Source organism: Saccopteryx leptura, chromosome 5, assembly GCF_036850995.1.
Source record: "Saccopteryx leptura isolate mSacLep1 chromosome 5, mSacLep1_pri_phased_curated, whole genome shotgun sequence".
NCBI lineage: Eukaryota > Metazoa > Chordata > Mammalia > Chiroptera > Emballonuridae > Saccopteryx > Saccopteryx leptura.
Genome location: NC_089507.1, coordinates 52,653,169 through 52,675,724, shown reverse-complemented (window position 1 = coordinate 52,675,724; position 22,556 = coordinate 52,653,169). Strand labels below are relative to the sequence as shown.

General features: G+C 37.9%; 1 protein-coding gene across 1 annotated transcript in view; it reads right to left on the bottom strand.

Annotated features, from left to right (window-relative positions):
- Window positions 1–1,024: 1,024 nt before the first annotated feature.
- MUC7 (mucin 7, secreted) overlaps window positions 1,025–22,556 on the bottom strand; it is a 103,766-nt gene continuing 82,234 nt past the window's right edge. Inside the window, exons 7-8 of the mRNA XM_066386538.1 lie at window positions 7,946–9,043; window positions 1,025–1,222 (exon numbers count right to left, since the gene is read on the bottom strand). Coding sequence (XP_066242635.1) covers window positions 1,025–1,222; window positions 7,946–9,043 — 1,296 coding nt within the window. The remainder of the gene's footprint in view (window positions 1,223–7,945; window positions 9,044–22,556) is intronic.

The window sequence follows — 22,556 nt, the reverse complement described above, 5'->3', positions numbered from 1 at the left end:
AGCATTTTATATCTTAGGAAACTTCGCCTTTGTATACTGCAACACCAACCTGATCTACTGGGACCACACTGTGAACTCAGAGAATTGGACAACAAATAACATTGCAGACGACTCAATGGACACCCACAAACTAATCACCGACACCATGAATGTGACAATCAACAGAAAAATCATGTAATTTTATAGACTATAGGATTTATATTTTCAACACTGAGTTGTAAACCAACATTGAATTTATTAAATCTAGTATATTATATTGAACAAGGTATTCATACCTTTACATCAATATGAACTGGAATTAAGGAAATAATAATACTCATATGCCTGTTTGTTTTGATTGTATTAGGATTAAAGGTGTGTAATCCCATTTGCAATATATGTTTAAAAAGGAATAAAAATGAGTTTTGTAATGATCCCTGCGAGCATATAGCTTGCTGGGATCAAGGGGTGGAATGTTGTAGTAATATAATGTTATAGTAATTAAATATATAGAAATATAAAAATATGGAAGATATATAAAAGTAATTCAGATATAATATATATTAAAATTTAATAAAGTTATGCTGTCTGGATAGGGTGCAGATGTGATGAACAGACTCTGACTTTCGAGCAGGACCCAGTTAGTCTGTGTGTGTGAAGTTATACATAGATAAGATGTGGCTTGATGTCATAACTTTGTAAGTTAACATAAATAAGAACATCTTAAAAAGTGGTTTGATGTAACATTTCAGTAGATTAACATAAAAGGAGTTCCCTGTGAGGAACTCCCAAAAAGGTGGTTTGAGGTGATAATCCTGTAGATTGACACCTGTTAGAAGGCGTTGGCCAGAAAAGGTACTAAAGCTGAGGGCCTCCTGCTGAGGTAGTCACCCAGACTCCAACGTGAACGTGAACTGTCTCCACGCTGCTCTGAGCTCTGACTAAAGACAGCCGAGAGGAGCACGTCGGCGGGGCCCCCTTAAAGCTGTACCTAGGCACACCAAAAAGATTTGTTTGTAATAAATTGCCTGTGTGATTATTGCAACTAACTCTGTGTTGGTCTCGTGTCTTTCCTCTGGTGGCAGTTAGTGTCAGCACTTAACAGCAGCATCCTCATAGCCGCCTCAAGAGTAGTCTCAAAGAGGCTGCCAGCCCGGCTGATAAACAGGAGTGTCCCACTGCACGGGGAAGTCAAATCAGGGATGCCTGATCGACGTAGAGTTTGGGCTCCACTGGGACAATTCTTGAGAAGGAAGAGTGGTCAGGGATATAAAAATTTTATTCAAACAGTGACAATGAACTGAAGGGTGACAAGTGAGTAGCTCAATATATACATAAAATTCAATCTCATTGAGTGTGTTGCCAAAAACTCTACATTGGAAAGTTTAGAAAATGCAAAGAGATTGAGAATTATCACTGTGGATATGTAAAGATGGTCTGAATAAAACCAAAAGGATGAAGGAATGCAATTAATAGGGCTTACCAAGGACCTGGCAGTCAGAACCCAAAGCCCGAGAATCAGGAACAGTGTGTTCATCCTCTCCTGTTATGCCCTGAAAATGGTCAGATGGTTATTTCTATTAGCCATATTGACAGGTATATTGGTTAGAGTCAAATTATTTAATTGAAAAAATGCAGTTTACAGTTTTAAAATGTAGCTAAAGAAAGTATATGATCTAATAATGTGAAAGCACTTTGAAAGGTGTAAAGTGATTTCCAAGTGTAACACCCTTTTATGATTCTGATCATTTTTAGATTTTTCAATTACTGAATCTCCAGCTTCTTAGATTATTTGAGATTTTTTTTTGCATAATTTCTCTAGGCCAGGATCTGTACTAAGCAAAGTAGGGGATATAGAATTATCTACAGGATGTTTTCTGTGCTAAGAAGCTCAGTGTTGGCCCTGGCCAGTTGGCTCATTGGATAGAGTGTTGCCCTGGCATATTGACATCCCAGGTTCAATTCCCAGTCAGGGCACACAGGAGAAGTAACCATCTACTTCTCTCTTCCTTCCTCTTCCCCTTCTCTCCTCATTTCCTCCCACAGCCAGCAATTGGTTTGAGCGTGGCCCCAGGCACTGCACTGAGGATAGCTCAGTTTGTCTGAGAGCACTGGCCTCAGGTACTGAGGATGGCTTGGTTGATTTGAGAATTGCCTCAGATAGGGGTTGCTGGGTGGATCCCTGTTGGGGCGCATGCAGGATTCTGTCTCTCTCCTCCACTCAAAAAAACAAACAAACAAACAAACAAAAAAAAAACAAAAAAAAGAAAGCAAAAAGAACTCAATGTCTAAAATAGAAGTCATGTGTAAGATTATTTATAACAAAAGCAGAAGAAAACACAATCATTAGAGAGATGTAACAAAGATATGTTTTGTCACTGTCCTAAGGACAGCCTCAGATGCATTTTGTCTGCTGAAGCTTTCCTTCTCATGGAATGTTGCTGCGTGACTAACCCTTCCTTAAGCATGGCAGTTTGAAATTCTGCTTCTAGGAATTTTTTGCATATCTGCAAAAAAAAAAAAAAATCAATTTTTTATCTCCATTTCTCTTACTAAACCGAACACTGGTATTCTGTTGCAAATCTTTTTCTTCAGTATAAAACTTCTATATTTTAAAAGTAAAAAAATAAAAAGATAATGTAATGCTGTAAGAACTGTATGCAAAAGAATCTGAGTAAAAGTAGAATTCAGGCAGCTCTAATTCAGTTTCCCATACCTACCCTGAGTGAGTGGGATGCTTCTCACGGATAGGCCAAAATGATTGTGAAATTCGATGGTGGCCGCACGCAGTCTTACGTTTTAGGAAGGCAGTTGAATTAAATGAGAAAGCTTTTAAAAAACATACTGCCTCTTATAGCCTTCAGTATTTATTGGAGATAGCAGAGAGTTTTGTTGAAAGGGGAAGTCGCTTCTTGTTTGATAATCTTTATCCATATAATGAAATTGTAGTTATGATGTTTGGCAGCATGTTTCATATCTATTCATTACTGAAGAATACTGTGATTCTTTGAGTTACATTTGTGCAGTAAATTTTATGTCCTAGGATTAAGTTATGTAAATTCTCTTGGGTCATTGGATTCCCAATGCCATCTGTACTAAGACGCTCAATTGTTTATGGTATATTTGCACCTGTAATATTTAATTTACCTTCCAGATAGCCAGGAACTATGGCAAATATTTACTAAATCTTTTGAAATCACACAGAATAGTTCCATGTGTTGTTCTATTTTATAGAATAGGCATGGAAGATCTAGGCTAGATGCCCACCAACCCTATTTTTAGTTCTTGGAAACACAGCCAAATTGAATTTCCAAACATACTTGTATCTACGGACCTTGTGTCAGTTATGGCCAATGGAACATAAGCAGAAGAAATGTGTGTTACTTCTAAGATTGGCCACTAAAATATACCCTACTTTCTCTTGCACTAACTTTGAGTAAAATACAGTGATGGGCAAAAGATTTACAGATGTGAGTACACAAAGGTATAAACACAGAAGTTTAGTTTCCATGATGCTTCCTCTACCTGTTTTTTGTAACTATTTCTATTAGATATTTGTTTAACCATAAAGTGGTTTTTAAAAAATATAAACAAATATGTATATATATGTACACATACATACATTATACTACACATATTTTTCGGTAACTTGCTTTATTTCACTTAATTGTATATCTTGAATCTCCATGTCAAATATACAGAATTTTCACATTCATTTTCTTTCAGTTTTATGGAAAAATAACTGACAAATAAACCTGAAATATATTTTAAGTGTATAATATGATGACTTAGTATACATACACATTGTGAAAGGATTCTCCTCACCAAGTTTATTAACACAACTATCAACCTATATATTTACCTTTTTTTTGGTGAGAATTTTAATTTATACCAATAGTTTCCTATTTCTCCCACCCTGAAGCTTCTGGTAACTACTTTTTTTTTTTTATGGGAGACAAAGAGAAAGAGACAGAGAGCGGGATTGCTAGGGACAGACAGGAAGGGAGAGAAATGAGAAGCATTAAATCTTTGTTGTGGCACCTTAGTTGTTCACAAATTGCTTTCTCATATGTGCCTTGACCAGGGTGTTACAGCAGAGTGAATGACCCCTTGCTCAAGCTAGTGACCTTGGGCTCAAGCCAGTGACCTTTGGGCTTAAACTAGTGAGGCTGTGCTCAACTTGGATGAGCCCGTGCTCAAGCTGGCAACTTTGGGATTTCAAACCTGGGTCCTCCATGTCCCAGGCTGATGCTCTGTCCACAGTACCATCGCCTGGTCAGGCTGGTAACTACTTTTCTACCATCTGTTTCTATGAGTTTAACTTTTATTTTTTTGGTTTAAGATTCCACATACAAGGTTTGACCAGGCAGTGTCACAGTGATAGAGCATCAGTCTGGGAAGCAGAGGACCCAAGTTTGAAACCTGAGGTCAGCAGCTTGAGCATGGGCTCATCCAGCTTGAGCGCAGGGTTGCTGGCTTGAGCATGGGATCATAGACATGACCCCATGGTCACTGGCTTGAAGTTCAAGGTTGCTAGCTTCAGCCCAAGATCACTGGCTTGAACAAAGGGTCACTTACTCTGCTATAGCACCCCTCCCTGCCCCGGTCAAGGCACATATGAGAAAGTAATCAGTGAACAATTAAGGTGTCGCAATGAAGAATTGATGCTTCTTATCTCTCTCCCTTTCTGTCTGTTCCTATCTGTTCCTCTCTCTTACTCTGTCTCTGTCAAAGACAAAAACAAAAACAAAAACAAAAAAGATTCCACATACAAGTAATACCATGCAGAACTTGTCCTCTGCCTGGCTTCTTTCACTTAGATAATGCACTCCATGTTCAGCCATGTTGTTGAAGATGACAGGATTTTTGTTATTCGTTCATGTGTTGATAGCTCAGAGTCTGAATCAAAAAGGCCATGTGAAGACAAAAGCAGAGAGAGAGAATTTATCTTTGAAGATAAAGGATAGAGCCATAAATCACGGAATGAAGGTGTCCTTGAAAAGATGACAAGGACACAGTTTGTCCCCTAAAGCCTATAGGAAGAATGCAGTCTTGCAAACACCTTGATTTTTAGGGATTCTGGCCTGCAGAACATAAAACAATACATTTATATTACTTTAAGCCACTGTGTTTGTGATAATTTGTCATAGCACCAATAAGAAAGAAATCATATGGCCTGACCTATGGTGGCGCAACGGCTAAAGTGTCAACTTGGAATGCTGAGGTCGCTGGTTTGAAACCCTGCACTTGTCTGGTCAAGGCACATATGGGAATTGATGCTTCCTGCTCCTCTCCCCCTTTCTCTCTCTCTTTCTTTCTCTCTCCTCCTCTCAAAAATGATTAAATAAAAAGAAAAAAAAAAGAAAAAAAAGAAAGGAATCATATATCATCATTAAAAGAGATAGTTTTTAATTCATTAGCTGATTTATCTTTAAAAATTATAAAAACTATATTTATACACAGTAAAAAGAAATTTTTTGCAGCATTTTAGTGTATCACTTTTATCTCCTTTCTATAATATGCAACTAAATAAAATACATTTTCTTATTAACAGTGATAGAGAACTAAAAATTTTGCCTAAACTTAACAATTTTCTTTCTTTGAGGATATTTAGTAATTTCATTAATAAGTAAAGCATGCTAGGTTTCAGTGTCTTTAAATTTGGAAGTTTAAGCTTTCATTTTCAAGAATATCATTATGAATAATACATATCTGTCATTTTTGTTATATTTTGCATACTTTGATTTTTACCCTCAGTGGGGCTCAAATTTTAGCTGAAGTTTGTTGATTAGAGTAAAAAAATTATTAAATTTATCAGCACTTATACTTCTAGATCTAGCAATGGAGCTTAACCGTACCTATATATTTTTCATCTCATTCTTTTCTTCCAGGAATAAAGTAAATCATTTTAAAGGCAATTTACTAAGTTTAAATTAACATATTGCAATTGTCACAAACTTTAAAGATGTTTGATCTGTATATTCTTTTTTGCAAAAAATACAGTGACATTTTTAGACACTTTTCCCAATGAGATAGAATCCTCCCTCATTTTACTTTCTAACTAATCATGCTATGTTAGTAAAAAGAAATGTTAACCTCTTTCTACAAAAGAGGGAAAAGGCATAATCATGTACCAGAAAACTAATACTAAAACGCCTTTGGGCAAATTACCCATTTTTGATTAATGCAAGTATTAACCACTTCACTTTCTCTGTCTTTCTCAATGCTCAAGGAAATTGGGTATAGTGTTTATTATAACGTACACAGTTCTTGCTGAGAGTAATGTAATAAACTCTTTATTGTATTCTGTTCCAGTCCATTCCATATGTTAGAATTTCAGTTCATACAAATAAAGGGTATGCTGATAATTGCGAAGTCTTTAGTCTTTAAGTGTTATAGCTGGCCATTCTGAAACCGGGAGTATTCCTAGAGAAAGCTATTATTCTTTAAAAAATTAATTAAAAAAGATACATAGCTACTCTAAGATGAGACTGGAAAGACAGAGTTAAATGAGAGGGATGGAGGTCTTTGTCAATTTGAGAAGCATAGGGCAAAAACAGAATTTGGGTTGGAAACATACATTAATAAGTAAGACTAAGTTAAAGATTAAGTTAATTTAAGTAAATTAACCACTTTGTTTGAAAGATGACAAAAACACCCTGATGTTTATAGATATGGATTGCCCTAACCAGGTCACTGGTTAATTAGTGGCAGTTTTTCAGAATTTAAGAGAGACCAGGAGCTCCCAAATACACACAGTGGAAGCAGGTTGCTGCATAAAGTCTTTATTAGTTGGGCAAAAAGTTAAATATAACCATTAGAACTCTTAGTAGTAGTGACAGAAAATAAAAATACCTCCATATCATAAGTTAACATCATCTCTATATACCAAGTAGATTTCTTTTCTTCTATTGATTAGAATTAGGGTTTATTTTCAAAGATAATTTTGCAAACGTGACACCAAGGTAGTACTTTGACATGGTTGGCTTTAAAACACATTTAAATACATGGCTAAGAGTTTTAGAAAATATTCCACTGTTGAATACATTTCACATTGAATTAATATAAATTAATTGAATTAGTAATAAATTGAATTAATAGTAAAATGTTGTGAGCACCATGTGAGCATACACAAAAAACTCTTTTTATGGTTCCCAAAGTCTACATTCAAACACAACAGATCAAATTAATTTGGGTATAATGTAATAAATGTCAATCACGAAGCCTAAACAATTTATGTGCTATCAAAAGTGTAGTGTTGGAGTCCTACTTTTTGTTTGGCTGTTAGATTTTTTTTACTTACTTCAAATCAACTTCTCCTGTTCTTAGTTCACATTTTGTGGAATGGAATTTTAGGTTTTAAGATGGTTGTTTAGAGGATTTTTGTCACTAGTCAGTACTACAATGATAGGTCTATCTATAAGTAATTAGATATTTTTGTTCATTTTGAGAGACCTAATTTTACCTTTTTCTATTTGTAGGGTTAGATCATTTAGATGGGTTTTGATTGGAGGTATGCTATAGTGATCTTATCATTTTCCAACATTTAGGGAAATGTAGATGGTTGCTGATTCATACAATTTTTTGTTTTTATCTCATGGCCTTTCCTTCTCTCAATGCACCATTTCTGTATTTTTCACAAAGTGATCTTAAATCATAATCATGTACTTGATTTGTGAGATAGAGTTTGTTTTCTTGGTTAATGGGTTCTACATGTTGAATAGTTAGATTCAAAGGTTAATAATAATGCTATAATTTTGAGGAATATTATAATTTCACTTTAAGAATAGTGGTTAAAGTAAAGGTGGGAGTTTGCACTCATAAATTATATCTAATGACAGAACACTTTACAATGTATGATGTACTATGCACTATTTATAATATCAGAAATATGCTTTGCACCATTTATAATATCAGACATGTGCTTTGCTAGCCTACTAATATATAGCAAGAATTGAGAAAGTACATTTTGAACAGGAGATAAAGTTGTTTGTTCAAAAGCAGTAGTTTGAGTAGTGGCTGGATTAGTAAATTGGGCTGTGGATTCAGATGTCATTTTGGATGCAAGTGTGGTTGCTGTAGGACCAAGTTCGGTATCTGGAGAAACTGTGGTCTCTAGTGAAGCTGAAGAAGGTTGTGGTGCTGGTGCAGTTGGGGAAGGTGTAGGTGGGGCAGTTGTGTCTTTAGTCTCTAGTGAAGCTGAAGAAGGTTGTGGTGCTGGTGCAGTTGGGGAAGGTGTAGGTGGGGCAGTTGTGTCTTTAGTCTCTAGTGAAGCTGAAGAAGGTTGTGGTGCTGGTGCAGTTGGGGAAGGTGTAGGTGGGGCAGTTGTGTCTTTAGTCTCTGGTAAAGCTGAAGAAGGTTGTGGTGCTGGTGCAGTTGGGGAAGGTGCAGGTGGGGCAGTTGTGTCTTTAGTCTCTAGTGAAGCTGAAGAAGGTTGTGGTGCTGGTGTAGTCGGGGAAGGTGTAGGTGGGGCAGTTGTGTCTTTAGTCTCTGGTAAAGCTGAAGAAGGTTGTGGTGCTGGTGCAGTCGGGGAAGGTGTAGGTGGGGCAGTTGTGTCTTTAGTCTCTGGTAAAGCTGAAGAAGGTTGTGGTGCTGGTGCAGTTGATAAAGATGTAGGTGGGGCAGTTGTATCCTGTGAAATTGAGGAATGTTGTGGTGAGAGCATAGATAAAGAGTCTGTGGTAACAGTATTTTTTCTTGTAGATGTGGTGACAGAACTCTGAGCAAGAGTCCCACCAGGAGGGGGAACAATTTTGGTGGAAGTAGGTGTGGAATGTATAAATAGGTTTCTGGTGGTAGTCCCTGAAGTGTTATCATTGTCAGCAATGTTATATTCATTTGGATACTTAGGTGGCCCGTGGTATTTTGGGTATCTGATTTTTCCCTTATTTTTATATAAAAACCATTGAGGTTTGTGTTGAAGAATAAAGGGATGCTTTTGAATAAATTGTGTCTGGTCAGGTAGAAATGCAGGATGAAACGGCAGTTGGTGGTATGGTACATATCCACGGTCATTATTTCTTTTGTGATGCGTTCTCCTGTGCTCTTTATGACCTTCAATGAGCTGTGGAAAAGAAAAAGAATGCATTGATTTATCAACTAGCATATTACTGATGAACGTGTGATGAATAGTATTTGTGGAATTTTGTGATTGGAAGGGGGGCTGCAGTGGGTTGAGTGGTTATCCTTCTAATTGCACCAAATCTCAATGATGACTTACTATTAGAAAATTTTCTCTTGTCAAATGTTTTATTCCTAGCTCACTAAAATGAATATATTCCTGTGAGCTCAAGCCTAGAGGAGGAGCTAGATCTTTCCTTTTATGCTTGCATTTTTTTTTTTCATTCTGGTGGAAAACGGTCAAGTTACCGCTTAAGGCCTGAACAAAAAGTCTCCTTGTTTGCTGTCCTTTACCCCTCAAACTTCAGCCAAAAACATTCAACTAAGATCCAGGAGTCCTTTCTAATTACACCCCTCATATCTACCACCATCAAAAAACAAAAGAAAACAAACAACAAAAACCCAAGCAGCCACCTTAACAAATATTCCATCTCAACAATGTCCTCCATAATGCAGGAAACTTAATGCTTAACCTTTTTAAATTGGAGAAAGAACTTTAGCCATTACCTTTTAACTTTATCATTATAAAAATTAGAATGACAGGAAGTCATGAGTCCATGAAGCTATGATATGGTAGAAAATTTTGCAAGCTTGTTCATTTTGTCTAGCTAGAGAACCTAAAGCTTTAATGATTTCTCAAAGGTGTTCACATCTGCAAAAAACACTGATTTTCCCTAACTGTACATAAGATACTTGATCTTTTTACCAATATACCTTCTGAATGACTTTTGAGCCTCTGCTTGACAACTGCTTCTGATTGGAAACTTACTACCATATATCTCAAGGTGGCCTGTTAGAGTTCTTAATATTGAATGGGAGTTGTTTCTTGGAATTTTCGTTTATAACTAAATAGAGACTTATTTCTTTAGACTTTCATTCTTGGTCTTAATTCTATGCTTTGGCAGCACAGAGAAGATTCTGGAACCCTTTAAAATTTAAAATTATGTATCATTCCATCTGGGTCTATATTCTGCAAGATAAACACTCTTAGTTCCATTAGCCATTGCTGACATTATTAGAGTTAGAATACCATCACTGTTTTATTTCTTAACTCTAAACATACTGCAATTTGTCTATACTTTTTTACTATATTTTATTCATATTAGAATTTCCAATTATCCTTATATTAACTTAAATTGGTGGAAAGAAATTAAACATATGAATAAAGGGGCACATTCCAAAGTTCCATGCAAGAATAGGTTGTATTTTTTTCTCCTGATAATTTCCACAAGAACACTTTTTTAGACCACCAAATAAATAAATCATTTTAGTCCCACATTATAAAGCTGCCTTCAGAGACAGAATTTAGCACAATTAATGTGGCAACTTCTGAGAGACTAGCAGAGTTGTTCAGCTATGATAGCTTCCTCAGAGACTAATCATATCCAGACTAAAAAATAACTTCAAAAAGCATTAATTGTTTAAAAACTAAAATTATCCAGGATATTTCAATTCCTAAGTGAGAATGTCCATGAGTTAAAATAAAGGCTTCTTATCCACATAACTTTGATGTTTTGTACAGATCTCTCTTAAATGGGCATAGAATTCCAGAGTCTATAACTCTGAACCTAGGATGTTTCTATGATCATAGAAACATAGATCTCAGGAGATTCTGTCCATTAGAGGGCAGTAGGTTTCCTAATATAAAATAAATAGGTCAAATTGTTCAAGAGACTAATTTCTTAGAGATTCAATACGCAATCCAGATAAACACAAAACTGCTTTGATTAAAGTGGGATTGGGGGCCTTGCATTCCACCAGCTGAGCCTTCCCTTTTGAGGTGGTCTCTGAGGACAGTGTGAAGAGATTCCAGATGTACTTTTTCATTTTATTTTCAATTACAGTTTACATTTAACATTATTTTGTATTACTTTCAGGTGTACAGCACAGTAGTTAGATAATCTTATACTTTCCAAGGTGAATATTTCTACAGTAACTAGAGAAAAGCTCAAATTTGGGAGTTGGAGGAGGGGAAAAATAAGCCATGAAAGAAATAGAGAAATAGAAGGAGGACTAGAAGAGAACAAGGTCAAAATGGTACTTACTTAAAATTAGAAAGCACACTAAATGTCTTCATTTTTTGGTTACTAGCCTATTTTTATGATCATCTGAAAACTATAATCCTTTTCCAAAGACAAAAGAAACAGTATATATAAGTGATGTTATATTTAACAGAGCTTCTATCTGACTTCGGAATACATTCCATCGGTCTTTTTGGGGACATCTGAGAGAAAGGGACTAGACTATCTGCTCCCTAAAATCATTCCATGAAAGCAGTGTAGATTTTTGGAACTCCAGGGATGATCTCTGATTGTGGGCTGTTGACATTCTCTGATACATCTCATATTTCTAAGGACTAAATCAAGGTATTCCTGAGCTACCTCCTCATATTCAAGGTTTTTGGAAATTCTTTCTCTTACTAGAAGCATTTGAGCATTGGGCAGTTTAAAGAGTTTTATTTATCCTGAACTGTGGAAGGGATAATTTTTTTGGTGCATGGATTTATAGAAAGTACCATAAAAAACCTGCTCAAAACAACAACCTGACTTTAGTCATTCCACAACCACATAATGATCTGTGTTGACTAGAATGCCATTTCTTTCCATCTAAAGGTGTTTGGTAACCAAAGCAATCAGTTAAATTTGACCTATTAAAAAGCTAGTATTACCAGGTATCTTCAGATTTTATATCCTAATCAACTAGTATGTGAACTAAAATGATAACAATTTTATAGTCATAATTTTTACTTCTATGCAGTGCTTTACAATTTATAAATGCATGCATTCTCACTTACTTTTCAATTACCTAATGAAGCATGTACTGTTATTCTCTTTTCGACTGGGCAATTGGAGCCCTATAGATAGGTTCATTTGGATATTCAGATGATAAGTTTAAGCTCATATCTTCTGAGCCTAATTTCAGTGCATTTTTGATAGAATCATAGAAATCAGCACTAGACTCCAGGAAAACATCAAGATTTTTTTTTTTTTTTTAGGTTGGGGGGCAGTATGATGTTGCAAGTGGGGGAATTTGAAAGTATCTAAGAGTAAGTTCTAGCTACCTCATCAGTTCTCCTGCCCTCTTTTCTTTTTTATTCAGTCTCATTCAATAAATCTACATTCTGCCCTGGCCGGTTGGCTCAGCGGTAGAGCGTCGACCTAGCGTGCGGAGGACCCGGGTTCGATTCCCGGCCAGGGCACATAGGAGAAGCGCCCATTTGCTTCTCCACCCCTCCGCCGCGCTTTCCTCTCTGTCTCTCTCTTCCCCTCCCGCAGCCAAGGCTCCATTGGAGCAAAGATGGCCCGGGCGCTGGGCATGGCTCTGTGGCCTCTGCCTCAGGCGCTAGAGTGGCTCTGGTCGCAATATGGCGACGCCCAGGATGGGCAGAGCATCGCCCCCTGGGGGGCAGAGCACCGCCCCTGGTGGGCGTGCCGGGTGGATCCCGGTCGGGCACATGCGGGAGTCTGTCTGACTGTCTCTCCCTGTTTCCAGCTTCAGAAAAAAAAAAAAAAAAAAAAAAAAAAAGTAAATAAATCTACATTCTATTTCTTGATCCTTCCTCTAAATTTGTCACAATAAAAGTGAACAAATACATAAAGGTATATAGCCTTAGAGACAAATATGGTTACTTATTACACTATGCATCTCCTTGAATCATTATTAATTTTAATCTTTCTTTCCTAGTTTACCCTAAATATCTTAAAGACAGAGTCCATTTTGTGATCTTTGCTTTTGAAATGATACTTTTTGCTCACCTTTTGTGGTTCCTTCATTTTCTCTACCCATATCCAATTTCTCTAAGTGGTATTGTAAGGTCCCATGGCTTAACACATGTTCTAAATATAGATGTCACCCCTTGACTTCTTCCTGAATTCCAGACATTGTATATCTAATTGCCTCTTAACATTCCTCACAGAAGTCTAATAGCCATTTCAAACTTAACAGGTCTGAAACATAACTCTTTTGTTCATTTCTTTCTTTTACTATATACCAAATTCAGCGGAAGTTATGGTGGACTTAACCACCAAAATATATCTTAAATGGACCTTCATGTTTTTTAATTGCTGACATTTACTGCAAGTCGTCTTTTATGTAGCCAGTGGTTTTCAACTGCTTGTTGGTGGATAAGTGCCAGTCCACCAGAAATTGCATGCCAGTCAGCAAAAGATACTGTATGAAAACTGGAGGTTCAAAATCACAGACATAGACCACTGTTATAGCTTCTTCACTGATCTCTTTACTTCAACTTTTGTCTCCTACAACCTTTCTGCCCACACCCAGAGTCATGTCACTTTCTCGTGGACACTCTAGTCATCTGAGGTTTCCTGATATACTGGGAATTAGAATTCTTATTCTATACTAGTGAGGTCCTATAGCAGGGGTCAGGAACCTTTTTGGCTGAGAGAGCCATGAACACCACATATTTTAAATGTAATTCCATGAGAGCCATACAACGACCCATTTACATTATGCATTATCCAATAAAAATTTGGTGTTGTCCTGGAGGACAGCTATGATTGGCTCCAGCCACCCGCAACCATGAACATGAGCGGTAGGAAATGGATGGATTTTAATACATGAGAATGTTTTATATTTTTAACATTATTATTATTATTTTTATTACAGATTTGTCTGTGAGCCAGATGCAGCCATCATAAGAGCCACATCTGGCTCGCGAGCCATAGATTTCCAACCCCTGTCCTATAGGATCTGTCTTCTGTCTCGCCATCTGATCTAACTACACACAGGAAAAAGTTGGTGCTACATAAACATCAATTAGATGAAACAAATAATTTCCTTGTGCTTTAATTATCTGTTGTTTTATGTTTCACAAAAAACAAAAGATATCAAACTTCTTAGAAACAGGCAATTGTATGTTTTACTTTTGAAGTCTCAAGTACAGACACTGTTTGTTATTGATACATAAGAATAAGAGTTATGCCCTGGCAAAGTAGCTGAATTGGTTAGAGTTTCATCCCGATATGCCACCATTGCAGATTCAATATCTGGTCAGAGCACATATAGGAGTCAACCAATAAATGCATGAATGGGTGGAGCAACAGGTCTATGTTTCTTTCTCTTTCCCTTCTTGTCTCTCTAAAATCAATAAAAAAATTTAAAAAAAAATGAAAGTTAATTTGGGTGGATACTCACTTTGAAGAAAGCACTGAGTGAACAGATACACACTAGCAGTGGCAGGGTTTTCATCTTTCTACTGGCTCCTAGGAAAAACAGAAGAATTACTCACTATTAGTTATGTTATTGTGGGAGAGAGACACATTTTGGTAAATAATTAATTTTTGTTAGAGTGTACAGTTTAAAGAGAGAAATTATTTATGAAAATAATGTATATAGGTATGGTTCCAGGGCTCCTTTAAATCCAGAGCCCTTTTAAACTCAATTTCCCCTCAACCAACCTCCACTGGGGCTGCTTCCCTATTACGCATCTCCCTCACTCAACCTCCCCCTCCCCTTAAGCAACTCCCCCCCACTCTGGGAAGGTTCTGGGAAATGTACTTGGGACCTGAGGGTTGGCAAAAAGAAGACAGCCTGTAACCAAAGTCACAAACCAGGATATGCTAATCTGGGCATGTCCAGGTGCACCAACCCCTGTGTCATGAAATGCCTGCAGTAGTCCCTGTATTGGACACCCCTTCCCACAGCTCTCTGCTGATGCCCCTAGGGTCTCAGCCCACTAGGATCTCAGCCCATCTGTTCACAGATGCATAAATAAACTTCTTATAAAACTCATCAGGCCTGTGCGTCCCTTTGGCAGACCTAACAATATGTTGACTCCATAGTGGTGAGGCAAAATTACTTCAATGTACGGTAATACAAATTCTTTCAGAGAGAAAGCAATAGAACAGAGTCAAGACATTCTTATTGTAATTAACATATAGCATGAGCAATTTCCACTGATGCAAAAGATTGCCTAAGAAGGGCAAGATCTTAGGAAGTTTAGAAATAAGAAAGAAAACAAATTTCTTCTTATTTGTATCCTAATGCTAGAAGCTTTCTTGTTAGATGAATCATTATTCAAGCTACCTGGTATTTACTAAATATTGTTTTGTAAATGTTTCATGATGTTCTTTTAAACAAGGCAGATGTTACTTGTCTCTGTGTTGTGAGGCTATTTCTTCAAGCAAAAAACCATGTCAAACAGACTTGTCCTGAAATTTCATTCTAAGGAAGATATTTCTGTTTGATACCCTTTTTCTAAATTCCTAAAGAATAGGAATTATGTTTCAGTCATTTTTATATCATTATTCTTAGCATTCATTTTATAAAATGTAAGCAAAATTCTTTTAAGAAAATAACTACTTCCAAAAGATAATCTTTCTTTTGTCTAAATGATGTAGGAAGGGAGAGTAAAAAAAAGATGTGCCCTATTATTTTTCTTATCCAATCATGTATACTGTATGTACAGGTTTGCTTGATTTCAGAAAACAAAATAAAGGTTAAATCATTATGTAGATAGAGTATGTATTAGGGAAAGTAAATTAGTGTGCATATCTCAATGTGGTGGGCTCTCAGACCAGATACACTTCATCATTTAGCACTGTGGATTATTACACTGGTATTAGAGTCAATCATACTTGATTTACCTCCCAGCCCCACCACTTACAATGTGACTTTGAGTGAGTTGTAATCTTACATGGTAAGATTTCCCTGAGGATTGACTGGAATAATATATCTTCCAAATTGTAATGAGGATAATATATGGCCCATGTCTCAGTGGTGGTAATTATTATAGTACTAATATATCAAGTAGAAAAGTGTCTGAGTCAATTGGAGAAAGGAATTGTTATTATTTCATTTGGTTTCTAATAGCCTATCAGATTGTCATCTCTTATTTTCAATACTAAACAATATTCCCCACAGATAATATTTTCTTCTAATAACATGGGAGTTGAGCTTGTTATCACATAGTTTAACAGTTCACAAGAATAGAAGAAAATAACTATTAGCACAAACTACTGCTATTGCTTAATATGTCTATAAATTAAAAGCTTCTTAGTTACACTAGAATATATTAGTCTTAATACCTCTAAAATAATTATATTTATATAAAGATATGCAGCTTTCTTATTAAGCATATATACCTGGCCTGGAGTGACTCTTTCTTCTTAAGATGGTCTCTCCAATTGAATGTCTTCAGTTGATCCTTTTAGGATAGTAACTGGAAGCAAGAGAAGAGAAAACACAAGAGAATTTTCAGGTTTTATATCTTTTCAGTTGAGTTTTTGGAAATGAGAAATTTATTAGATTTAGAATAAGGTCACTTCTGTTAAGGAATTTGATTTCAAAGACAAAGAAAGGACAGTTATAATTTGCTGACGTTGACAGTAGCCCTTTGTGAATCAGTTTCTTCCTGATGAACATCGTGTCATTAAAAGGTTCTCAATGAATAAGTCACTTGATTGATCTAAGTGTGATAGTGATTGATAACACATAAGTAGATTCAAACAGCTGTGGCTCTGGTCTTCCAAGCAGGAACATATTTTTTACCCTTTACTATTGACCTCTCAGAGTAAGCAGAGGGATTTCCCTCTGACAATTCTTGTGATTAAGTACCATTTTTCCTCTGTCAAGAAATATGATTTGAGATTCAGGGTGGCGGCGGAATAGGTGAAAGCTACACTCACCTTCTCCCAGGAACAAACTGGAATGACAACTTAATTAAAGACCAATCATCCTGAATAACCAACTGAATACTAGCTCAAGAAAAGTCTTATAAATAATGACTTACAGAAAAAGCTACATCGAGACTGGTAGGAAAGGCAGAGACATAACAGGGGCTGGCCCCACTTCCACGGGTGGTGGCTGAGGTCCTAGTAGGATATTGCAGCTGCAAAGGTTTTACCTGAGAAGTTTAGGACCTCAATTCTAAGCCAGATTCCCCTTCCCAGAGCATCAGAACCAAGAAGAGGCACCCATATAACACCTGGCTGTGAAAATCAGTGGGCATTCTGTTTGTCAGGGGAATAGGAGTGTGCTAGAGACACAGGAGCCCCCTTCAAGACCACTACACAAAATCTTGTTCACAGCCACACACTATGGGCTCTGGCAGAGAGATGACAGAGCAGACTACAGTATTGAGAGGATAGCTTGAGGTTTGTGGCTAAGTGAAGAGAGCAGAAGGGACAATTGCCAGGATACTTTTGCTGAGTCACACTCCCACACTGAAGGTGTCATCTTGAGTGAAGCACTCCTCTCCATACAATATCATCTTGGGGTAATGTAATAGCTCTATCCTATGGACTCCCTAGAGCTCAAGCTGCAAAGCTTATGCCCTGCTGTGGAGTCGGCTGCCTTGACCAGGGCATAGAGGTCTGAAAAGATTCAAAGGGTGTTCATGATGAGTCGTGTGGCTTTGAGGCCAATGCCCTCACTTTCCTGTGAAACTGTCTGGCACCTCCCCTTATAGGAGATCTGCTAGCTCTATTTTCCAGCCTCTGCATGGGACCCAACCTTCAGCTTCTTGCTGAGGTTTGGGAAGAATCTGGGATAGATTAAATTGTGTGATTCTGGGGTGGGGACGACATATCCCTCCTTCCCCTAAGCCTGACCAATACTCCCCTTCGTGAGAGATTCACTAGCCACATCCTTCCCACTCCCAGTGGCCCTGCCTTGCTGAGATCAGGCTCCTGGCAGAAGCTGGGATAGATTGAGTTCTGTGGCTCTACAATTGGGGTCATTTTTTCCTCACACACCTGACAGGTGCAGAGCCCTTCCTTTACATGGTAGTCACCTTGATGACTACCTGAGGCCCTGATCCACTACAAGTTTGTACAAGCACCCAGCAGATGAAATATAAGATATGATGTACCCTGCGATATTTGCTGAGTAGTCTCGGACCCAGCACTGGCACTGAATTTTAATCTGTATCAATCTGGTGAACACCACTTTCCCCTCCTTGGTGACTCACTCAGAACCTATCTAATGCAAATCAAGTACAGTCATGGCTCTTTCAGTGATTGAGTCTAACAGGAAGACAATAGGCAGAGGTAGGCAGAGCAGATCTTGGGGTACCTAGGGATTTTTGCCAACATGATTCTGGGTCATGTGCTGGTAAAAGCCAGCCTTTGTGAACAGCTCGGTACTTCCATATATACCCAGGCTCAACAGAGGCATCTATACACTGTGGATAGCTTTGTAGCTTCAAACAACTTGCCCAGGGCCAGTCACATGCTGTATCTGACATTGGTCTGCACAAGAGTGCCTTCCAAGAAGCTCCACAATCAATACATACAGTGATCAGCTTTAGACAACATTAGAGCAGGATCCAAATAGCTTCACAAATGGCATATCCAAAGGGAGATCTTGGCGGGTATTCAACACTGCTAAAGTGAGTTCTGTTTATGTGGTCAGCACCTGCACAGCAGTTTACACACTGAGGCACAGGTCAATTCTCATAGTCAGCCAGTCTGAGGGTTGACCCTATGCATAAACAAGCAATCAAAATCAAGCCTCAATTGTAAAAGGAAGGCTGGCATAACCACATAGAGAACATTCCTGGAGCAACCAGCTCAGGTAATCAAGATGGCTGCATCACTGGGTTCCACAGGACACCTACTACATAAAGGCACCTTCACCAAGACTGGAAATCATAGTAGACATATCTAAGAAGTAGAAACAAATATAAAGAGGCAGACAAGAAAGGGGAACAAAGAAACATGCCCAAAGTGAAAGAACAGGAAAAATCTCCTGAAAAAGAACTAAATGAAATGGAGGCAAGCAATTTACCAGATTTAGAGTTCAAAATAATGGTTATAAGATGCTCAAGAAACAGTAATTTCTCAATTCCAAAATGGTGACTGAGTAGGCACGTTTCAGCTGCCACCTCCCAGGATCAAATTGGATTACAACTTAATTTAAGAACAATCATCTTGAAAAACCAACTTCGGACTAAATAAAGAGGAATCTATAACCAAGGATCACAGAATCCACACCCAAACTGGTAGGAAGGACGGAGACAGGGAAAGGGCTGCCTCGTTCCCAGAGCAAGCAGTGGCTGAAGGTCTGGAGGGACTCTCACTGCATGGAGGGTCACCCTGAGAGGTGTGGGTGCTCAGCTCCAGGTCCGGAGCCCCAGCCTAGAGCCCCAGAGCCTAGAAGAGGCACTCAGACAGAATTTGGTGGTGGAAAGAGTCGAGTTTCTGTCTGCAAGAAAGAGACAGCTTTCTGAGATGCAGGCTCTGTCTTAAAGGGCCCACAAAGAAAATCTTGTTCACAGCCACTTACCTGGGGGTCTGGCAGCAGAGAGTTGAGAGGACTGGAGTTGCAGGAAGAGAGTGTAGAGTTGGAGGCCCAGGGAAAGACACAGGGGATGGCCACCAGAACCCATGTGCTGAGTCATTCTACAATACTGCAGTTGCCATCTTACTTGGGTGGAGCAATCTCCTCTGAGTGGCATCAGCCTGGGGAAAAGTTGCTCCGTCTTCAGGAGTCTCCACTGCTAGAGGTATGGTGATGGGTTGTTTTGAGAGGTCCGGAAGCAGGGAGCGTGTCAGTGACTCAGTTTTCTGGTGCTGAGGTTGGAGCTACCCCCCCCCCCCCAACTCCTGAGTCTAAGACTGGTGCTTCCACCCCACAGGAGATTCATTTGAAAATGTGGGTAAGCAGACCACAACTCTGGGCCTCAAAGGCCTCACTCACCAGACTCCTGGGGCCACACTCTACTGAGTGAGGTTTGTGAAAAACTCTGGATAGAGTGACACCTGGGGTTGATGGTCAGAGCCACATCCACCACCCTTCTTAATCCCTGCACTGCTGTAGGCTCTAGACCAGTGGTAGTCAACCTGGTCCCTACCGCCCACTAGTGGGCGTTCCTGCTTTCATGGTGGGCGGTAGCAGAACAACCAAATGGCGCTGCAATTACATACTAATCGACTAACTGTTGACTGGTCAAGATCAGGACAGCAGTCAGACTCTGTTACAGTGCATTTGTATTGGGACTGCACCCGATCTCTTTCGCAACCACCTGGCCCGCATCTGCGAGCGGCCAGGTACCTGACCCCGGATCCACACCCGCCACCTGATCCGGCAGCCAGTTTATGACTGCTATTGTCACCCAAAACCTAGGAATTCATCGTTTTATTACCCTGTAGACTAAGAACTTCTTTCTATAACAGAAACTTCTGGACAATGGAGACACTAATTAACTCATATTTTCATCTCAATTCCCGGATTTTAGGGTAATAGGCTGACATTCTAGGAACCCCCCCTTGGACTGCCAAAACTAGCCAATGTCTTGCTACTTTGCCCTGATCGCAAAGAAGTGATGCCATTGGCCAATACCTGCTACATAAAATTTTATAAAACGCACAACCACAGATACTCACTAACTTAGTCTCATCTCAACAAACTCTCACTCAACCACGACACTTGTAACGTCGCGACCATGCAACAGACTTCAAGCACATAAGTTTTGTTCACTTTACGAAAGTGAAGCTAAATTGTTATGTAATTGAAACTAAAGTCAGTACGCAGTTAGATTTTTGAGAGCAAGCATATGCTTACAGTTTCAAACAAAATATTGTGAAATATCGTGAGCCCATTTCTCAAAACAAACAAACAAACAAACAAAAAACAAAAAACGCACATGGCTATTCGCCAGAGTATCTGAAGATGGGTTTCATAGAATCTGTTGCAAAAAAACAACATCCAAAGTGTTTATTGTGCCATAAAACATTATCCAATGAGCCAATGAAGCCAAGTCGATTGCGAGAACATCTCTACAAAGCATCCAAATGACAAGGACAATCCCATTGAATATTTTTAGGAAATATATAAAAAATTTCAAAATCATTCAACTTTCATTGCATCATTTAAGAAACAACATATAACAAATAAAAAGATGGGTTAATTGCCACTTATCACATTTCACAAATAATTCAAAAAGTATTGGAGAAACTGTAATAATACCCTCTATAAAAGAATTTATCTAAGCAGTAATGCATCAGGATATACATCAAATTTTAAAAACGTTGCCCTTAAGTGATGGCACAGTAAAATGACGAATTGATGAAATGGCAGTTAATGTTGAAAATAAACTTATAAGTATTCTCCAAAACTCTTCATTTTCCATGCAATTGGACAAATCTACCATTGCAGATAATGATGCTTTATTGATGGCATATGTATGCTATTTTGATGAAAACAATATATTACAAGAAGAAATGCTATTTGAATAAATCTCATCACAGATACAAAAGGATTATCTATATTTAATACTGTGAGAACATGCTTTACAAAAAATAATATTCCTTTGAATAATATTGTTGCATGTGCTACTGATGGAGCACCATCAATCGTAGGTCACTATCGTGGATTTGTTGCTTATTTGAAGCAGGAAGAGCCAAATGTTTTATGTATTCATTGTGTGGTGCACAGACAACATCTTGTAAGAAAACATCTAAGTACAAGTCACCATTCATCATTAACTATAATAATTTGAGCCATAAACAAGATCAAATCCAATGCAAAGAATGATAGAATGTTTTGGCAGCTTTGCCAGGATAAGAATGAAGATTTTATTAAGTTACTTTTGCATACAGAAATTTGGTGGCTGTCAAAGGTACATCATTGGCTAGATTTGCAGCATTATATGATAGTGTCATACAATTTTTTAAAAAAGATTTTATTTATTCATTATAGAGAGGGGAGGGGGGGAGGAGCAGGAAGCATCAACTCCCATATGTGCCTTGACCAGGCAAGCCCAGGGTTTTGAACCGGCAACCTCAGCGTTTCCAGGTTGACACTTTATCCCCTGTGCCACCACAGGTCAGACAATTTTTTGAAAGAGATAATCTGTGTCAACAGTTAAAAACAGTAAAGAATGATGCCTTTTACTTGGCAGATATTTTCAAGAGATTTAACAATGTCAATTTGCAGCTTCAAGGAGCTAATAAAACTCTTATACATTGCCAAAGTATTGAGCTATTTATTGACAAACTTGAACTACTTTGTCATAATCTATTAAAGAGAGAATTTCCTCAATTATCATCTATAAAAGATGGTGTAACTCCAGAGGATATTGACAGATTCAGTAGCTGCCTCAACAAACTTAAATTGGACATGGAAAAACAATTTGAAGATATTTTGAAATTGAAGGTATATGACTGGGTGAAAAATCCTTTTACCGCAAATATTGAAGAGGCAGATACAACTTGCCAAGAAGAACTGTTAGAAATTAGATATGATGAAGAAAGTAAACATAAATTTGACAGTGATGGATATGAAAACCTATGGCAAAATAAAAAAAAATACCGGTCTTATATCCAAATATGTGGAAAATGGTATTTAGTTTATTGATACTTTTTCCTACCTCATATCTTTTGGAATCAGGATTTAGTGCTGTTAATCATATTATGATGAAAGAAAGAAACCACCTGAATATTTCCGAAAGGGGAGACCTTCCTTTGTTCCTCACAAAAATTGAACCAGATATTCAA